The sequence below is a fragment of the Lissotriton helveticus genome, chromosome 5_1 (assembly GCF_964261635.1).
Source record: "Lissotriton helveticus chromosome 5_1, aLisHel1.1, whole genome shotgun sequence".
NCBI classification, from domain to species: Eukaryota; Metazoa; Chordata; class Amphibia; order Caudata; family Salamandridae; genus Lissotriton; species Lissotriton helveticus.
The window spans coordinates 933816939-933838083 of NC_136065.1; the positions used below are offsets into that span (position 1 = coordinate 933816939).

General features: G+C 46.8%; 1 protein-coding gene across 2 annotated transcripts in view; it reads left to right on the forward strand.

Annotated features, from left to right (window-relative positions):
* The window catches only part of IDE (insulin degrading enzyme), a 1242012-nt gene that overhangs the window by 80598 nt on the left and 1140269 nt on the right, over positions 1–21145 (forward strand). For both annotated transcript variants that reach the window (XM_078643408.1, XM_078643410.1), the window contains exon 2: positions 18196–18377. In XM_078643408.1, coding sequence (XP_078499534.1) covers positions 18196–18377 — 182 coding nt within the window. The remainder of the gene's footprint in view (positions 1–18195; positions 18378–21145) is intronic.

A 21145-nucleotide genomic window follows, 5' to 3' on the forward strand; every position in this document is an offset into this window, starting at 1 on the left:
AGGCCCGTAACACATAAACTGCCCTTTCCTTCACCATCAGGAGGTCCATATATCTGGTCCAGCCAGCCACCGTAGGTAGGTCCGGGGCACCCCACTTTTGGGCGATATCACGCTTTGCCACGGTCACAGCTAAAGTAACCCACAGCTGGCCATACCTGTTCAAGTCAGTAGGGTCCCAGATGTTCAAAAGGCATGTACGGGGTTCAGGTAGGACCGACACTCCAATGGCCTGAGAGACTGTGCGCATGATCTGTCTCCACACTTCTTGGATTCGAGGACATTCCCACAGTGTGTGAAACAGAGTACCTTCCTCCCCGCATCCCCTGAGGCAGTAAGGGTGTGGCGCCCTGTGTATTTTGTGGAGAAGTGTTCTGGTGTAGTAGGTGCGATGCAAGATCTTGAGTTGTACCAAACGAAACCTTGCCGATATGCCCACCTCTCGTGGTGATGCAAGGGCCTCGTTCCACTCCGTGTCATCCATCTCCCCAAGTTCCTCAACCCTCCGGTCCTTAAGTGTCCGAGTGGGCTCTGGCAGGTTATTGAGCAGTTTTTTATAAGTGAGAGAGGTCGCTTTTTGCTCCATAAATTCCGTCAGCAACCTGTCCTCTAGGGGTGACGAGTCAGGGAGTGTGGTTTCAGGTGGAATTGCCTGCATTAGAGCGTGTCTGATCTGCCCATATCGGAATGCCTCAGCGGAGCCCATGCTATATTGGTGTTGGAGTTGCGTAAATGGAAGCACCTCGCCCTTGTCCCATAGGTCTCCAACCACTGAGATCCCGATGCGGTCCCATTGCGTGAAGCCCTTACAGGACCGCAGGTTACCCAGCGCTGCAGTGTCATCTTGGTTATCTTCCCCCTCCAGCCCAGTCTGGATTGTGCTGTGTGCCATAGTGTCGCTGTATGGAATGTCGGGCCGAGTAGGCCCCTCACACGCGACGGAGTGTACAATACTGCAAGCATGCCGTCTGTCCCCAGTTGTGCCCAGTCAGCCTTGTATGCGGGGTCCTCCCGTGGGGTGTGTATCCAATGATTAATTATTTTAAGTTGGGATGCCCAATAATATAGCTGGAGATTGGGTAGCGCAATCCCTCCCTCATACCAGCTTTTCACCAGTTTTTCCTGTGCTATCCTTGCTGGGCCATTGCTCCATAGCAAGCTGGAGATCAGTGCAGCAACCTGCTTAAAGTATCGCTGGTGTACTATATATGGAGAGTTTTCCAGCACATACAGAAACCTCGGGAGTGCCATCATTTTATACAGTGCCGCTCGCCCAAGGAGGGTTAACGGTAGAGTCGCCCAGTATTTTATGTCTGCACGTAAGCGCACAAGAGGTGGTAGCAGGTTTTTAGTATAAAAGTCCGCGGCATCAGCGGTAACGAAAATTCCCAAATATTTAAAGGAGGTGGTTGTCACTGTCAGGGGGCAGTCGTCAGGTAGAAGTGGGTTCGGGCCCTTAAGTACGTACAGTATAGACTTGGACCAATTCAGGGTGTACCCTGACGCCTGGCCGTGCCTATCGCACAGCGCCAGTAGGGCCGGGACTCCCTCGGCTGGGTTGACCATGTATATTAGCATATCGTCCGCATATAAGGAGACTTTGTCTTCCCAGCCGCTCTCCCAGGCAATGCCTTGGAATAATGGTGTTGCCCTAAGCAGAATTGCCAACGGCTCCAGTACCAATGCAAAAAGAAGGGGAGACAGAGGGCACCCCTGCCTAGTTCCGCGCCCCAATGGGAATGGAGGCGAAAGACGACCATTCGCAGCCACCTGCGCGATCGGTGACGTGTAGAGCAACCGCACCCACGCAAGATATTTCGGACCGAAGCCCATGCGGGTCAAGACCGCGAATAAGTATTCCCACTCTACCATGTCGAACGCCATTTTGGCGTCCAGCGATAGAATCACAGCCGGGTCCGATAGTCGATGCGCCCGCGCCAGTACCCCATGCACTCTCCGCAGGTTCAGAGCTGTACTCCTGTGTGGCATGAAGCCCGATTGATCGGGGTGTATCAGAGTACTCAGGTGCTGAGTGAGGCGACTGGCTAGGAGCTTCGCCAAAATCTTTGCCTCAATGTTCAGCAAGGAAATGGGCCGATAAGAGGCGCATTCAGTAGGTGGTTTGCCTGGTTTCGGGATGGCCACTATCGTGGCCGTGCGCTGATCAAGTGGGAGCGAACCCTTCTCTACGCTATCAGTGTACATATCCAACAGTGGGCCGGCCAATGCCGAGGCATTCGCCTTGTACCACTCTACAGGGATCCCGTTGGGCCCCAACGCTTTGCCGGACTGTAACGCAAGAATCGCCAACTGGATCTCATCCTTCGTCAAGTCCGTGTCTAGTTCTTGTTGTGCAGATTGCGGAAGCTCCGGGACAGTGATGTGCTCAAGCGAGGCCAGCGCCTCCTGTTCCACGACGGACCGAACCGGGGTGTATATGTCTTGAAAGTGGCCTGCTAGGGTGCGAACTATGCTGTCCGGGTGTGTCTGCAGTCGGCCCTCACGATCGTACAATCTCTGTATCCCTCTGTTAGTGCCGCCCCTTTTGTCCAACCACGCCAGCATCTTCCCGGCCTTATCCCCAACGTCATAGATTCGGTGTGCGGTGTTCGCCAAATGACCTTGAACAGTCATCTGGAGGTGTGCCCGGTGCTGCTCCTGTCGTAGGTGTAATGTGTGTGCGTTGCCAGGGGTGGGGTCTGACATGTGGGCAGTGTTCGCCGCATGGAGTGCCAATTCTAATTTAGCCAGTTCAGCCCTGGAATCCCTCTTGTGGCCAGTGATCGCCGCTATGGCCGCGCCGCGCAGAACCGCCTTGTACGCCTCCCAGAGCACCGTGGGCGAGGAGACTGTTCCCGTATTTTCGCTAAAGTAGTGTTTTGTAGTCACTTGAAGTTTTTTCCTGATGCCTGGGACCAGTAAATAATTCGAGTAGATTGGATATGTCCTAGCGCGCTTCTTTTCTCTGGTAGTAAGATGGAGGGATATTGGGGAGTGGTCTGAGATGCCCCTGGGTAAAATTTCTAGCTTGTCTATGGAACCTAGTCCCATCCCCAAAAAGAAGTAATCTATACGCGAAAGGCTGTTGTGTGTGGATGAGTAATGCGTGTATTGAGTTGCCGCAGGGTTTAATTGGCGCCATACATCCGTGAGGCCCAGCGCGTTTAGGAAGCCAGGAAGCGCGGTCGCTCCCCTGGGGCGCGCCCTTCTGGGAAAGGTGTCCAATAAAGGGTCTGCTATAGCATTGAAGTCCCCGCCAACAATTATATCGCCCTCCAGGAGGCCAATGAGAAATTGCCCAAGCGCTGGCAGTGCTGTAGATTGTAGTGCAGGGGGGATGTACACGGACACCACATTGAGGGTCTTCCCCTCCCATTGTCCAGAGAGTGCAGCAAAACGTCCCTGATCGTCCGCTTTGTGACCAGTAACTAGAAATGATGAATTTTTTTTTAGGAGTATCCCAGTGCCCCTGGAGCCCGTGGTGAACTCAGCATGAACCGCCATTGCATACCCGCGCCTATCAAGTGCCTTGCATGAATTCCCTACCAGGTGTGTTTCTTGAAGCAGGACTAATTCAGGCCCCTGGCGTTTGATGGTCTGCAACACCAGACCTCGCTTAATTTTATCCCCCAGACCCCTGACATTCCACGTAATCAGCTTTAGCGGTGGCACCAGTGTCACTGCAGGGGCGCCCTCAGTGTGCGCAACTCGTGTTTCCTGTGTCATGTATAGGCAATACCAGTGGCATTAATGTGCAGCAGTATAGTGTTACCTGCATGTAGTGATGCGGACCGGAGTACCGGGCATGGACGGCCTGTGGTGCGACCGTGTGTCGATCATAAGTAGTACACGTAGTGACGACTAACAACCAGAACAATAACCATAACTGCAACAGTACAGCAACCCTCCCCACCCCCCTCCCTGCTCCCCTGCACCACGGACGAAAACCCGCCCGCAACCCCAACTTGGCAGAGTGCTTAAGTCCCTCCCTGGTCATCTTACTTGCTCGTGGGGTTGGTGAGACCCCTACAGGCACCGGCCAATGCCCGCCCTACTCAGCTCCATCAGCGGTAAGTCCCCAAGGCTGCAAACCTGCATTGTCTCTGTCATCTCAATTCTATCAGCCCCGAACCGGTTGTCCAGAGTCAAACGGGTCTCTTTCAAGATCAGAATCCAGCACTGTCACATCTTCTCCATTCGGGGGGTCTCTGGAAGGTTGACTCGTCGATTTTCCACTGCGTTGACGCTGCCGTTCTCTGTGCGGCCGTTGGGGATGGCCCACCTGCCTCCAGCCATCCAGCCATTCTCTAGCAACCTCAGGCGTGTCGAAGAACCAAGTTTTCCCTTCGGCCACTACGCGCAATTTGGCGGGAAATAGCATGGAATATGGTAGTTCTCTGTCTCGAAGGGCCTTTTTTACATCCGTGAATGATTTCCTGCGCCTGGCCACATCAGCCGTGTAGTCAGGAAAGAATGCTAAGGTGGAGTTCTGTATCCGCACCGGCGGGGAGACTCTCACAGCCTGAAGGATCGCGTCCCTGTCCCGAAAATTGAAGAGCCTGGCCAGCACAGGCCGCGGAGTGGCACCCGGCTTGGCCGTACCCCCAGGAACTCGGTGCGCCCGTTCAACAGAGAAGAAGTGCGAGAGGCCCTTAGGTTTCAGCTGACTTTTGATTAAGTCCTCGACGTACAAGTCCATCGCGGCCTTACCCTCCGTCTCCGGCAGGCCCAGGATGCGGACGTTGTTCCTCCTGGAACGCCCTTCTTGGTCGTCGAGCTTCTCCCGCAACTGCTTAGTGATGTTTTCCATGCGCTCCATCGCCACCTGTAGCTCCGAAGTATCCTCCACGAGCGATTTGGTGACTACCTCCACTTGCGACACTCTCTCCGTCATTTTTTGAAAGTCAGCTCGCAGCAGGGTAACCTCGGTGGAGATGGAACCCACCGTCGACCGGACCTCGTTGAGAGTTTTCATAATGTCCTCTAAGGTCACCTTCTGAGCGCCACTCGGATCCAGGTTCGCGCCTGCCGAATGGCGGCCAGTATTCAGCGATTGGGCATGCTGGCCATATGCGAATTTGTCAAGCTTCGCCTGTGTCGTCGTGCTCAGAGTACCCTTGCCAGCCATGCCGTCGCGATGACGAAGGAACTACGGGCCCCTGGGCACTGGTTAGGTCCCGGTCTATCTGCTGCGGAGTCTTCCTAAGTGGTAGGTCTTGCTGCGAGTGTGCCAGACGGGTCAGGGGGGCACAGTGGGGCCACTCAGGGCTGAGATGCAGCGCGGTAAGTGATCGCGGCGGCCAGGACACCGGTCTCCGAGGATCGCCGGCGTGGTCTGTGTCGGGACTGCTCCGGCAAGCAGCGCGTAGTATAGCGCTACCAGCTGTTGTCGTTGCGCCGCTTTGGTGGGTCATAACATGGGGGGGCCCCCCGTGCAGAGTCACTGTCCCCTAACGTAGATGCGCCAACTCACATGGAAAGCCGCCTCTGCGTCCAGTTAGTGAGGTCGAGTGCGCCTCTCCGGGCAATTGGGGTGGGTCACGTATGGATAGCAGTGCAGGGAGACGTTGGGGGCCCCGGCTTGCAGCTCCTCACCCCGGCAGAGGCGCGGCGGGTCCAGTCACTCGGCGCCTCCAAAATGGCGCCTGTCAGTGTCCAATGCAGGATCGTGCCCCCTCCGATGCGTGATGTGTCCCCAGACAGCGCTTATGCTGTGTCCGGCTGGTGACGTTCCCCTGGGCCACACCGGGGGGGGGGGGGCGCCGGAGGCTCGGCGTCGTCCCGTTACCCCCGCGGCAGGAAGGCAGTCGAGACCGGGCAGAGTCCCAGGGTCCGGGCCGGGGACGGGCGACTTCCGCCCGGGCTCCGTGATCACCACAGGCCGGTGCTGGCAGATAGAAGCAGGCTGAGGTAGGCCTCGGATCACCGTCTCCGGATGAAGCAGTTCCCGGCGTCAGAGAACCACCGGGGTCGGGGCAATCAGTGCCGCTCGGGTCCCCGCGCTGATTTCACTCCTTCGAGCGGGCAGAAGACGGATGGATGTGCGGATAGTTAACTCGGGCCGTTGTGCCTGCAGGAGCTCCCTCTTCAAGCTGCCGCCATGCTCGGCAGTCGGCCACGCCCCAGTTTGACCCTTTTTTGACAATTATTTTCTGGCGCACACCGGGCTAAAATGGGGGGCTAAAATGGCTGAGTCTCTGAGAGTCAGACTTGCAGGGTCTATTCGTACGACATTTTTCTTTGCAAAGGCTTGGGCTTGCCTATGTTGCCCCATTCAGAATGTCCTACCCGCTGACCTAAAACAACAGTACAAGCACTACTGAAACCCAGCAGACTACCAACCACTTGCTACAACATACTTCACATCAGATAGCAATATAGGAAGCCCTGCTATTCTTATCATTAGCTGAGCAAACACCCTCACCATGTCCACTATCACATAAAAGGACCAAACAGGGTTGGCCATGGATCACACTCCACAGATGCCATCAGACCTATCCATCTTAGCAGACTAAACACAACCAGCCACTCCACAAAAACATTTCTTATGCCACCTACAAGATTGTGCCTTAGACCAACTGCCCCAAAACATATACTTCCAAAAGCCTTCCTCCGACTTTATTTGATAAATACCATGTACAACACTCTGTAATGTAACTTCTCTCTCCTCTTGGCTTACATGCGTACAAACATTACTTTGCCTCATGGACTGTGAAACCGTTTTCTGGAAAAAATATATTTATAGAGGCTGCATAGCCGTAAACACCAATGCACACCACCAACTTCTCACAAAACTGATCATTTGCACCTCTGACCTAATTTAACCTTTCATTGCCCCAGCATACTCCGCTATACCGCATCTCCGATCTCTTCTCAACACACCATTTCCTCACACCTGTTTATAGGCACCCTCTTTTTTTAGGTCTCGCTAGAGCCAGCGCATGCGCTGGTCTGGCCTCCTCTATCATAATAAACCGTCGATAGGTGATCTGTATTTACCAGACCAACAGACGCTTACGCATGCGACACCCTCGCAGTTATTTTAAACGGTTTTCCTCACGATACAGAATATGTGTTCTTATTCCACTTTAAGTTTGTATGCCCATGCCATTTGTGATGCATGCCGAACGCCTGCACTGTTTTGTTCTGCGCCAGCCGCTAGCGACAATGCATGACACTGGTTCTAATCACAACCCGATTCTGCGGAGAATTTTGAACTAGCTGGTTTCTCCTCTCCTCCCTAGATTTATTCCCTGTGCAACCTTGATTGATTCAGGCTTGGCCACATCTCTTTTGAAGTTTGGGACTTCCCCGCCCGCCAGAGAAGAAATTCTTTGACTGATTGGAACCTTGTACGCCACATACGCATATTAAGTAAGAGCGCATTGGTAATTTTCAAGTCGGAATGTGAATTTATCCCATCCGTATTAATTTGGCTAACAGTCACTTTAATACACAGGTGATGCTTCACTCCTACCCCCCATTATGCCTTGGAGAGCCACGTAGCCCCCCTGCTCCATGATTGATCTGTGAGAGACAACGCCCCCCCCGCCTCAGCACTTATGGTAATATTAAGTAACTTTGCCCACCTTTGTGGGACTTCTTTTATTCCTTTTTTTTGGTAGTTAGGTAATGATATACCATCCTTCTTTCTTTAGGTGCCCCCAGCCCTCGCCACTTTTAAGTTGTCCTGATGAAGACCCCGGTAGTAAGGTTCAAGATACCTACTGGTAAAGGGGTCGAAACGTCGACATTAGAACACTTGCCAATACCCAATCAACAGTAATGAATAGACTGTGACTTCATTTGTTATATGGCGAATTTGTATATAGTACGTGGACTTTGACCATCCGGTATATGATCAATATATACCAGAATTGCTTGTGATTTTTTTGTCACCACCACAAAACTTTATCTCCTATCACTTACCATCTTACACTCCCTTCCCCTCCACCTTTCTGGGCACCATTCATGTGAATTGTGTACCTTGTTAGGTTTTTCTTACGATTTGTTCTCTGCATAAAATGCATATCCCCAATGTGATTAAATAACATTGGCCGAACATTATTGTACTTTCTCTCATTGTGATAGTTTTGTTCGTGACGTTTTTGATGCGTTTAATGCTTTCCCTTCCATGTTAAAACCACTAATAAACTGGGACCACTTTAATATATACCCTGGTGGGATAATTAGCCACATGTGGATCTGCGCGAGCTGATTGGCCATAAAACAACATGTCTGCAATCAGGGGCCTTTTGTTGTTCCTGCATGAACGCATGCCCACGCGCTTTGTGGAAGAATGACATTAGCAGGCATGCCTGCTCTCGAGTGCCCGTAAATTGCCTGTTGACCTTTCCTGACCTCATTTTCCCTGGGTGTTCCAAATGCTGGGGCACGGCGGGTTGCCGCGGGTTTTATTGCGCCCTTGTGGCCGAGCAGTGTCTTCTAATGCGCGCGCACACACCTGTGAAGCTGAAAGGTCATCCGCGCCGCTGCTTACAACTGGCACGGAACATTAATATTTACAAGTAGTTGTGACGTGGCATTTCGTGTGGCCAGTACAGATTTGGGCTGAGGGGTCCAGTGTCAGGCACTCTCAGCTCAAATCTGACCCGGACTGTGTTTCAAGTAAAGACGACCCACTGTAACTTGAAAGGCAGTCACCGTTCGTCTCATGTTTAACCTTGTTTGTAGTGTGATCCTCGGCCGCCGAGTCACGAGGGCAGCCCTAGGAGCTACTTTACTACGCAAAGTGAAGAGTTCTGTGGAAATACAGTAGTCCAGTAGTGGAGCATTGTGCCCTGGTACCCTGGTGACAAGTTAGGCTTTCAGCTATTATCAGGCCTACATGCGTAGTGGAAATGTAAAGCTACAAGTAATTTATAGAATGCGAAGTCATGTGACCTGTATCTTTCAGCACCTTCCGTTTCCATCCAAGCCTGTTAACTTTAATATTTCTAGCTTTCTGGCGTACAACACTTATTATTGTTGGATTTTTAATTCCACCATCACAAACTTAATTATTTGTTTAGAAATCCCACATGCAAAGTGTGGTTGGTCGAAAAGTAAGGACTGGCTGAACATGGGTCACATTGGGTTATCAGGTGACTGCAGCTGACCGGCATACATTTTTCCCTGTATTGACCTTTTTCTTTTATAGTTCATTATTTTTGTATGCGAATCAATTTAACTGAACATGGACTACAAGTACCAGAATCCATTAATCTGGTAAACAAAAGTATAGGCCTTCAAAGGAGGCGTCCAAGTAATACAAAGGTATATGACAGCTGTACAAACATGACATGGGGCTACTGGACAGGTATGATTGGGCATGTCGGATCCATGTTGACAGGACACCTATTTAGGTTGAGTTTGGGCAGCGCATGCTCTGGAAGGCATGCTTTATTTGAAGTATGGACTTGCAGCCCGCCCACTCTCCACCCATATTTGCCATTGGCGTGTGTCATTGTCCTTCGAAAATTGTGGCTTCTGATTCGTTAATAGGCTTGGCAGTCCCTTTCTAGTACCGCCTTATCTTAATTTGTAACCTCCCATGAGGACTGGTCCTTTTACTTCAGTTGTTACATGGTACGTCTTCTTTAGTCTGTAAGCACTATTTTCTTTTTCTTTTTTTTATAATTTTTTTTATTATTTAATCAAACAACACAGAAAACATAAACAAGGCAATATGGCATTATTACATGAAGCGGGTGAGTGCTCAAGGAAGGCGGGAGATAAACAGTAGTATGATACAGGAGTCATTGTACCGAGATGAGGGGGTCAGAAGCAGGAAACTCAAAATCAAAACAGAACACGCTATACCACAGCAGGAATGACGGGTCAGGGAGACTGGGGAGGACTAGTTATCTCTGTGAGAGGGGGCGTACATATATCTCCCCGGTATGAATTCCATTGATTCCAGATTTTTCCCCACTTTCTGGGTCTGCCTCTCGCCACGTATACAGTCTTCTCTCTAAACATGCACCAGTCCATGTTCTCTTTCCATGCCGCCACTGTGGGTGGTCTTTGGGACCCCCAGAGCTGTGCGATGTCTCTCTTTGCAATCATATTACCAAGGGTAGTCCATCGCAACTGTGACACATCATAGTCATTCGGTCCCCACACATTCAGCAAACATCGTCGGACCTCTGGCGGCATCACAACACCCGTGACCTCATTCATCACCGCATGTATACGATTCCAGAAGAGCACCATCACGGGACATTCCCAAATTATGTGAAGGAAGGTACCAAGTAGACCACAACCACGCCTACACAAGCCATCCGTCGAATAACCCATATGTATCAGGCGAGGGCCAGTAACATAAGTCCGATGAAGGATTTTAAGCTGGACCAAGCGGAGACGGGCCGGGATTGCAACCTCTCTGGGGGAGGAGATCGCAGACTGCCAATCCTCGTCGTCTAACTCCATACCATCAGCAATCCAAGTCGCCCTGAGGCGCTCGAGCAAGCTCGAGCGATCATTGATTATCTTTTTGTAAATCAGGGAAACAGTGCTATCCGGCACATAGCCATCTAATATACGATCCTCGAGGGAGGAGGATTCCGGAACGTCACAACCCACCTGAAAAAACGAATTTAATGCATGGCGGACTTGAGCGTAGCGGAAGAATTCTCTATCACTTAGTTTGTATTCCGCTTGCAATTCAGCGAATGTCTTTATCCTACCCTTCACCCAGAGATCATGTACCTTGCTAATGCCAATCATATCCCATTTCTCAAATCCTTTCTTTTCCAACAGGCAACCCAGACTCTCAGAAGCATAAAGCGGAGTCGCGCGAGTTAATTGACCCCTCCAACCCATAGCTGCGGTCGCACTGTGCCACACTCGCACGGCGATCCCCGTCGGACCCGAAAGCTGTACGCGCGTGGATACAGAATAAAGCGCCCTATTATAATCTCCCCCTGGCAAGCACTATTTTCTTTGATGCGTTTCTCCTACTGCAGGCACTACATGCTTTCCTGCAACATTCAGCCCTCCACGCACACTTTTACGTGGCTCTTTTACAAAAATAAGCATTTGTTTGTCAACTTGACAAATGCTTTTTTTGGTAAAAGCGCCCCATACCGTGCTTTCACTTTATTAGTTGACGCTGACCTTTCTTTTGACGCAGCTCGTCTAAAGAAAGTAGTGTCGCCTCTATTAACGTGAAAGCACAGCATGGGGCGCTTGTAAACAACAAGCATTTGCAATGCCAAAGGTCTTGCATTTTAGAAACTTTGAGGTAGTGGTATTGTAAATGACAATGCCTTTTCTTATTGCAGGATTTTTAAACACAAAAAAAACAAGCATTGGTATAGCAATTAGGTTTCGCTTTTTGGACCGTATACGTATTTAGTTATGCAGCAGAATATCCTTGGTGCAACAACACCAACTGTTGCATGGCTAAACACTTATAAGGTCCCAAATGCGAGACCTATTGGCTAGGCCAATGCTTGTTGTTTGTGGCTTGAACTCAAAACCAAGCAAAACCTTAAGTGCACTTCAGTGCTACGTGAAATTCTGGCTGTGCAGTCCCGCCGAGCGAACATCTACACACACACAAATCCACTCTTGAGGAAACACCTGTGGTTATAACCTTCATGAGCAGTAATCCTCAATTTCTGTCATATGCTGACAGTACCCAGGTACTAGTGAGGGTTACCTCGCACTTTGACGAATTTGACAGTCCAATCCATAGTTTGTTCACACCTTTGCTATGGTATTTGTTTTATATTTAGTTCTCTCCAAAACTCTGAGGGGAAAACTGCAAAAAGTTCAAAATGCGGATATCTGAAAAAGGAATCTTATTCAGAGGCCTGTCACTCGTACTCTCTCATTGGAAGCAAGAGTCACATTATTTAGGTTTGATATCTCATATTGAAATAAAAAGAAACTAGTGTACATGTGTACTAGATGTGGCATTAAGTGGGCTCATATGCCTCTTATCTTTGTCACCTGTCCCTCAAACAGTTACTGGGGAGCGATTAATGTCACAAGACTCCCCTGTCCATTTTGCTGGCTGTAGATGAGCTCATTAGAAAAGGAAGTGGCTCTATGTATGTTTAATATTACTTTTATAAGCGGGTTACTATTTACTTGACATTGGCTAGAGGCTGAGCCTCCTAGCCATATACAGGAACAGGATTATCGACTGTACATGGGTTTGTTATGTTATCTAAGTATTTGTAAAGCACGCGGCTACTCCGTGGAGTGTCCCGGCGTTGCGAAAAGACCACAGTACCAGAGAACACCAGAAACTAAGACATGCCAGGCTAAAGTTGAAAAGGCCATGTTTTTAGTTTCTTTCTGAAAGAGAGGAGATTCTGTGCCAGTCTCCGAGAGAGGGGCAGGCTATTCCATAGCCGCGAGGCCACCACTTGAAAGGATCTGCCGCCCACCCAGGAGTGCAAAAACTTAGTCGTAGATGTCAACAGCTGTGCGAGGGACCTCAAGGTCCGTTGTGGAACATAGTGCTGGAACCTTTCTCCAAGATATGGGGTCCATATCTTATAGAAGGCCTTAAGACCAAGACTAACGCTTTAAACTGAATCCTTTTACAAACTGGTAGCCAGTGCAGTGAAGCCAAGAGAGGAGTCATTCGTGTCCTGGACCCTGCCGAAAAAAAGGCTCTGGCCGCTGCATTCTGAACCACTTGTAGGCGGACGAGTAAGTAGTCTGGAAGACCCAGATATAGGGCATTCGCATAGTCCAGTCTCGATGCCACCAGGGCCTGGACTACCGTCCTCCTGTGTGAGATCGGAAGGAGAGGGAGAAAGTTCCTTAACATTTTCAATAATCCAAAGCCGGTTCCGGCCACAGATTGAATCTGAGTCTTCATAGACAGGGCCGCATCCAACTTAACCCCAAGATTTTTCACGGTACTGACTGAGGATGCAGGGGGAACATATCTTGCAGCTAACGTTGATGCCAATCCACACAGTGATGGGAGCCGAAAAAAATAATCTCCGACTTCTTGGGATTACATTTCAGTTGGTTTTGACTGAGCCACCGAAATACTTCTGATAGGCAGGTGTTAATCATACTGCCGTTGAAAATGGCACCCCTCTCATAGGAAAACAACAATTGTGTGTCGTCCACATATGACACTATTTTAGCCCCGTGTTCCTCAGCAAGGAGCGCAAGAGGGGCCATAAACAGTTTAAGTCGGGCTCAAAACTGCCCCCTGACGGACCCCCACATTCATAGGAGAAATAGGGCCTGAAAAAGGAGGGGACCAAATGGTTTGTAGCCTGTCACTTAAAAAGGAGTTGCACCATCTAAGTACCGAGCCTCCGATACCCCCTGCAGGAGTCTAATGTGGTGCACGGTATTGAAGGCCGTGGAGAGGTCCAACAACACCCAGTGCCGCATTGCCCCCTTTATTAGGGTGGCTTTAATGGTTTCAGAGACTTCTAGCAGAGCAGTTTTGGTGCTGAAGTTTGCTCTAAAACCCGACTGACTCTGGTGCAGAAGATGATTGGCCTCCACAAATTCCGTAATGACCCTATTGACATATTTTTCCAAAATCTTAGGAAAAAAGGGCAGCAATGATATAGGCCAACTATTACTATTATATATATATATATATATATATATATATATATATATATATATATATATATATATATATATATATATATATATATATATATATTATAAAATATTACTGGCAACCTGTGGGTCAGCCGCAGGTTTCTATCAAAGCGGAAGAATTTTAGCATGTTTCAAGCGTTGGCATTAGCCCCACCTCCATGGAGGTGTTCATAACTAAATTCACAGCCGGGTTTATCACCTCTGCAATAGATGCCAGTGTTTTCGCTGGGCAGGCATCCGAGGGAGACCCGGACTTAAGAGCCTTCATTAATTCAAGGGATTTCTCCAATGAAATGGCGGGGAACTGCATAAGGGTAGAGCCAGTGCTAGAGCTAGCATGGGAGGAAGGGGGCAAGTCTATGACTGCCTCCAGTACAGGTGGCTGGGCTCCAAAGGAGTCTTGGATAATTTTTATTTTGTCATGGAAAAAACAGGCCAGATGATTAATCCAATCACTGGTAGGGGCAAAAGGGCTGCTGATAGCCTTGGGAGATGCAAAGTCCTTAACAATGTTAAAACTTTCCCTGCTTTTATCAGTTTTGACAAAAAGAAAAAGATAACTGGGAAGCTGGATGATGGATGGCTGCTCACCAAGAGTTGTCAATAAAGATCCTTATGTTACACGTGCTTTAAATATTTGTAGTTTATTTTTAAGTCTCGCGACCTATCGATGCGCGCATGCGCATCGAGCGGAGCGAGAATTCAAGTAGCGAAAATCCTCATGAAACCACCAGCTTTTTGCTGGCGGTTTTCATGAAGTTCACGTGAACCACGTGATCAAACACGAACGCGCATCAGCCTCCCTCCCTCCTAATTGCATTTTTTCAACGGCCGCCGCACAGCACATCAAAGGGCTTCGCCCAGCGTGCGCTCTGCGGCTTCTCGGCTTCTCCTCCCCTAATTAGTCATTTTCGCCGCTCCCCTGCCCGCCGTGTCGCATTTCTCCTCCCCCCTCCCCTTCTCTGCCTTCCTTTCCCGGCGCACGCATTTGTTGACATTTCTTTCGCTGCTTTGAACTCCACTCCAGCACATGCTGTGCTTGTTTAAATGGGTGCTTGGTTTCAAAGCTTCTGTGAAACACTTTTTTCTGTTGCAGCAGTGTGGAAATGCTATTTCGCTTACATTTCTGATCTCCTGATGCAGTGTTTAAATCTAGAATAATTAACATTATGTGAACATCGCACTACCCCCGTTCCCCCCATATGCATTCTGAAAATGGTTGCTTGGTTTTAATGCTTTTGTTCTAACTCTCGCTCCCTTGATGCATGTGAAAATGCTATATTGGTTTTATTTCTGCTCTCCGGATGCGGTGTGAACATTTTGAATAATTTACTTCATGTGATAAAAGCGTGAAATCTGTGTAAACAAAAAGCTGGTGTGTTTTAGAAAAGAGAATGCTAACGTACCATCTAACCCATATTGCTGTGTCTTATTTTGATTATATTTCCCCCACCACATGTGTAAGTGCATACAAAGTACAATTAATTACCAATTGTAAGTTACAAACATTTAGCAATTATCTTAAATGTGAATGTTTTACTGAGATATTTTACGGCATGTGTGGCATTTATAAACTGTAAAGTAAAAGTTAAAACAAGCATTGGCATAGCCAATAGGTCTCGCCTTTGGGACCTTATAAGTGTTTAGTTATCCAGCACAATATCCTTGGTGCAACAATATCAACCGTTGCATTGCTAAACACTTATAAGGTTCCAAAGGCGAGACCTATTGGCTATGCCAATGCTTGTTTAGATTTATCTTGTATGCTTATGCATTATGTATGTTTTGTTTGGGCATGATGACGCTCTATTACACATTCTTTTTGTTTATTCATCGTCCTCTCTTTGTAACTATGTATATTTTGTGTTAATGTTTCAGTTTGAACTCTCAATAAAAGTATTTAAAATGAAAGCAAAGAAGCACTGTGTCAAGCAGATTATTCAACGCTTATCCCTTAAATTAGAAGTAACACCGGGTTGTAATTGGGAGGATAATCTATATATTGAGAAGAATTGTGGAGTGATAATTATCTATTAATAATATAAACTAGTACTTTTTAAAATAAGTCAATTACAAACTTGAAGTTCAAAGACGTATAGCAGCATTTTAGAGTTTTGTATGGTACAGGGAGTAGGACTTGAATATTATTTGCTAATAAAGATAAACTTCATGGACGATTGGGATAGCTGTTGTTTTTTTGTGAGTTGCTGACTCAAATAACCACACATCTTTAAGCTAAGATATTGTAAGACTAATAATGTCCTATGATGTCGGGGGAACATGTCTACCAAAATATTGTGATCAACAGTGGTTTCCATACAAAAACCTCAGAATAATACACTACTTAAGTCACTACACCTGCAGGAAGATCTACATGCATGTGGAAAAAAGAAATCGCAGTTTAAGTACTTCATTAATGTTTTAAAATCCAGAGTAGATCAAACGTTTAGCCAACTGTTTCCTTTATGATACTTTTTTCTCTGTCCCCTTTAAGGTCTGAAGTGCTATTTTTTTGCATCGTGAATAAAATGGCTATAAATTCAAACCAGTTTATGGTTCCTTAACTTAATGTTACAGCTAGTATTTTCTTGTTATTTTTGTATTTGCAAATATGCGACCTGGAATCAGTAGCTAGGAGTAGCACAGAGGTGGGAAGTCAAATGGTAGGGAAAGCTGTCCAGAGACTCACACAAAACATAAAATAAAGAAACGCTATGAGAAGCGAGGTAGGGAATACAAATCCAATTGGAGCAACTCTGGAAGGTGTAGAGTCAAGTAAATGAGGAAAAGCCAGGGAATCTTGCCCTTCGCTGCCCCCAGTGCCCCCTTCCTACCAAAGCTTCCAGTTTGCCTATATTTCACTGATTGTTCTGAAATGTTGCTCGTTAATTTTTATCAGCATGTACTTGGGTAGATGGATGGATATCCTAGACAATTTAATATTCCTTGCACTGCTAACTAGTTGGCTTCAAAACGTATATCTGTTAATCAAATCGAACCACTGGAAATCTTGTAGAATCCTACTGCTTATATGTACGAGAGAAAATAGTAAGCCTGTAGACCAGTCTTTTTTTTGTTGGGTCACTTCTCCTGTTCGAAGAGGTACACCAAGTATTCCTCAGAAAGAGGGTACATTCCCCCTTTACCTATGGCCTCATAATGTTTATTCTGAGGTCCTCATTACGAGTTGTGTTTCTTTACACCTGGAGTGCTTACTCCAGGTGAAATTACGTGACTTGAAATGTTGACTGTTTCAGTCCCACAAATTCTCTGACACAAAAATGCATGACCTGATAATTCTGAGCAAGTAAATACCTAGCCTCTGACAGAAGCTGCAGGGGCTGGCCTACAGGCAGCAGCATTTCCTAGCCCAGTCTCATCCATCCGTCTGAGGGAAGCACATTACTTCCCTCCGGGCCTCTGAACACTGCGCCACCACCACTGACCCTAGCGGTCCCCTATATGCTTTTTTCCTGCTTAGAGCAAGTGGAAAATGTGTGTTTTTCCCGGAAAAATGCATTGCAATTCAGTTTTTCTCCATATCGTGGGGAGAAACTCATAATGACTGGACATTGCAATTGTAGAGAGATATTGGTGGGCAAATGTAATTCCACCCAATGATCCCAACCACCACCACTACCACCAGGTATTTGTGCTGCAAAGCCCAGCCAACTCGTAATTAGAGGCGGGTGAAAAATTCCCTTCTTCCACCTAAGTTTGTGGAGTTTTGCACACTCCGCGCTCTGATTGGAGCACGGAGTTGCAGTAAACCTCCATCAACTGCGGCATGGCAACGGTTTTCCTTGCGCAATGCTCGCCAATGTAAAAAAAAAATGTGCGCCCCGCCCCCATTACGATTTTCGAGTACTAGAACGACTCGCAGTGAGATTGTCAACGGGTTCCTTTGCGTCAAGTTACTACCGTTTTTGTTGAGGAAGCTGCTGCTCAAATAGAAAACCTACTCGAGTGGCAGATAGAAGCGGCATCCTCTGGCGTGCCATCTGGTGCTGTTTGAGCTCATTTTACAGGGCAGAACAAGCTCCCAGCGCTAAAAATCCGCATGAGCAGGCCGATGTGTCAAAATTCTGTCGTTTGCAGAACTCGGAATCTTGCAGAGTTTTTAGGTTTTTCTGCGGAATTCCGCAGAGTGAAACTTTGTGAGTTCTGCCCACCCCTAATTGTAATGAGTGTCTATGTCTTGCTTTGCAGTGTGTGGAAACCGTATTGAGCTGTTGCGCTACCTTCAAACTGCTTCAGCTCTCATTATGGTTTAAGCCAACCTATATAAAATTTTAAAGCAAGTTTAAGGGTGATAGTCTAAGAGCATGACCTCCCCAAGCTGTAATGTGGGGGAACTGAGTTAGAGAATTAATATATTGGCTGCACATGTTACCATTTGCTGTTATTTCATTTGGCAGGGTAAAATGAGGTTTTGGTAATCTTAATTATTTGTCCGGGTTCCATTGCACTGTTTTAATTTACATTTTATTTAACTTTGTAACTAGATAATAGTGGTGGCCCAGAAAGATGTTTCTTTCGTTATGTACATTTAAATAAAACTTTGATTTCACCTCAAAATAAATATATTCTTTTTATTTTAAGGCATCGCAATACCAACACCAAAATGAACGGGCTGGCCATTAAGAGAATCGCAAACGAAATAATCAAATCTCATGAAGATAAGCGGGAATATCGTGGGCTGGAATTAGAAAATGGAATTAAAGCAATTCTCATCACCGACCCTACAACAGATAAATCTTCAGCTGCGCTCGATGTTCACATAGGTACTCTTTTGTGTGTATTTTGTATTGCAAAATGAACTGCGAAGTTTTGAATTTATGTACTTCAATTTCATCACAGTGAAGCTTTTTCTTGATGTTGGTAAAAGTGACATGGATGATGTGAGGGATATATTGGTTGCGTATAAGTCTTTTTTTAGAGCATCGGCCCTAGAAATTAGTTATATTGTTAAATGCACCCAAGACTAAACAGGTACTCATTGTGATAAATTGAAAATAGTGAAAATATCTTTATCACTCGGGGCGGTATGATGTGGGGGAAAAGAAGGAAACTTTCTTGGGTTGACAATATTCATCATACTCACCAGGGCCAACATATTTCCATTCTCCAACAAGATACTTAAGAACCTGCCCAGTGCTTTCTTTCTTTTTATTTCCCATGACTCTGTCTTATACTTGAGCAGTACCCACAAAATAAGAATTTTCTTTAACAGTGATCTGAGATTCTCAGCCTTCATTATTTCAACATTTGGTAATACCATTTTTGGCTAACGTAACATGCAGAAGTTCTGCCCTCAACTCTCCTTCCGCACCATTACAAAGCCCTGGACTATTATTTTCACGGTGGTAATGATTTTTGACTATAGCGCCTAATATTGTACTGTTTCACTTACATCTAAGCCTTAATCCCATGAACATTTTTTCTAATCAAGATTCAGAGAAAGACGTGGTGGTAATGTGCGTAAAGACGTTTTCAAAGGATCAAAAACGCCTTCCGTTACGCAGATATATACTTGTATACAATAAATTGGCAGCTCAACATAAAATGTTTGATCTCCTGTTGATTAGATTCTGTTTGCTGGCTTTTCTTGCCCCATCACATTGTCATAGTCCTCACTGCTTAGAAGCAATGCTTTCAGCTGTATCACGTTCTGATTGTGGCAAAAGTATTAAAATACTCTCAGCAACAGATGGAAGAACAATGGTAGTTGTGCAGCATAAGCAATGGACCCCATCTGACATGTTTTGGATTCTTAAGCTATAAAGACTTATGATTGTCTGGTAAATTGTACATGGTGATACACGAAATGCATAAAGTTGAAATTATTTCATAAATGAAAGTGCATCCCACAAACCAGGGGTCATGTAATACTCGGGAGGTAAGAGGCCATGTTCCTCCGGAACTCTTACATCTCTTGAGTAGATCTGTCAGATTATGGAAGACTGAGAAATTCTCAGCACTTGATCGTAAAAACTCCTCTTTGGACCCTACTTTTTAAGTAGCTGTGGTCCCAGCTGGGAATTGGAAAATTAAAGAGGAGCTTGAATCCAATCGGATTAGTGCTTTGCAGGGGAAATGAACTATGAGCGATACTGCCTCCACATGATTGACAGTATGAGATTCAAGCAGAACCTTGTGCAGTACAGGATCGTCAGGTAGGTTGAGTCACTGAAGCGTTTTCTTTCCTGACTCTAAAACATTGAATGTGATCTGGTATAAGTTCTTACTGCCGTGGTATTAGATCAGAAACTCCTTTGATCCAATACAGGGCATGTGTTAGACTACAGAATGTTTCTTAAAGCCAATTGCTGCATGACTTTGCCGGCCAAAAGCAAGCCTATGTGTACCAGCCCTTGGCTGTGCTTCCAGCACTGGCCAGAAATGAACAGCAGTGCCTAAAAGAGAGAATGTTGTGCACTCTTATGAGTCTCCTACTTGCAGTATAGTATGTTCGCCTCAATGATGTACTTGATGCTGCAACTAGGACAACTCTGACAATTGAAAATATTCTTTAGTTTCATGCTCTACATAGTGCTAAAAGCCGTTGTTCTGCCACACATACACTGCAAACATCTGCTAAAATAACAACTGCATGTTCTACTGGCTATACTCTTAAATGTGCATTTAGCAGTCCAGTTGTCCCCTGATACAGGACCTTAACCTGGATCACACTCACCATATACTATTTCCATTAGTGACATGGCTTGCCAATGACTTGGCCCTATTTTAGGTAATCTCATACTATTAAGATGCTCAATTCTTTTTTTCTAACAGAACTGGAAGGAAGTCAAGTGGTGACTGTGAGGACTACTTTCTAATCTGTGTGGAAGGAATTTGGTGCGCACCAGACCTTGGAAGCCCTCTATATTAAAATCTCTTCCTGGCCACCAGCTATTTGAATCCTATCCTGATTTGTTGCCACCACCTCCCTGAAAAGTCGCTGGCCAGAGGCCCACATACTTTGTAAATAAGAACAGACACACAGTATGGGGTCCTAGTAACTGGCCACGAACACGTGCACTCGGGCTCCTTTATTGACGGGGTAACCTGACTTGTCATGCTTGTTTTGAATGGGTGTGGGGTGGGTGTATGGACCAGCCCTTGTGGGACAGGGTGGCAAAGCACTAGACTATATCCAGCAGGACACAGCATTCCTCACACATTTTATTTAAAAAAAAACTATAAAAGTACAACCTGTGGTAAGGAATGAAAAACAACTAAAACAAATTAAGTCTCACAGATTCGAGAGGCAGTGGACAGGTGCAGCTGGGAGCACCCGGGCATCTTGGCACGCATTCATAATTTAACCAGGTATGTCTGGACACGAACATGGCGCTGATGGAGCCCAGACCCTTCGGCATTATGTCATTTGAGTGACCTATGTGATGTTGATCAGTCCAGCAAGTTTTCGCTGTGATCAACAGTTCAAACTTGGGGCATCAGAAGCATCGGTGGATTCCATTGTGAATGCTTGGCGATGATGTTGCTTGATGCACTTAAGACAGTCTTGTTGTACTGTGGCCTGGTGAAG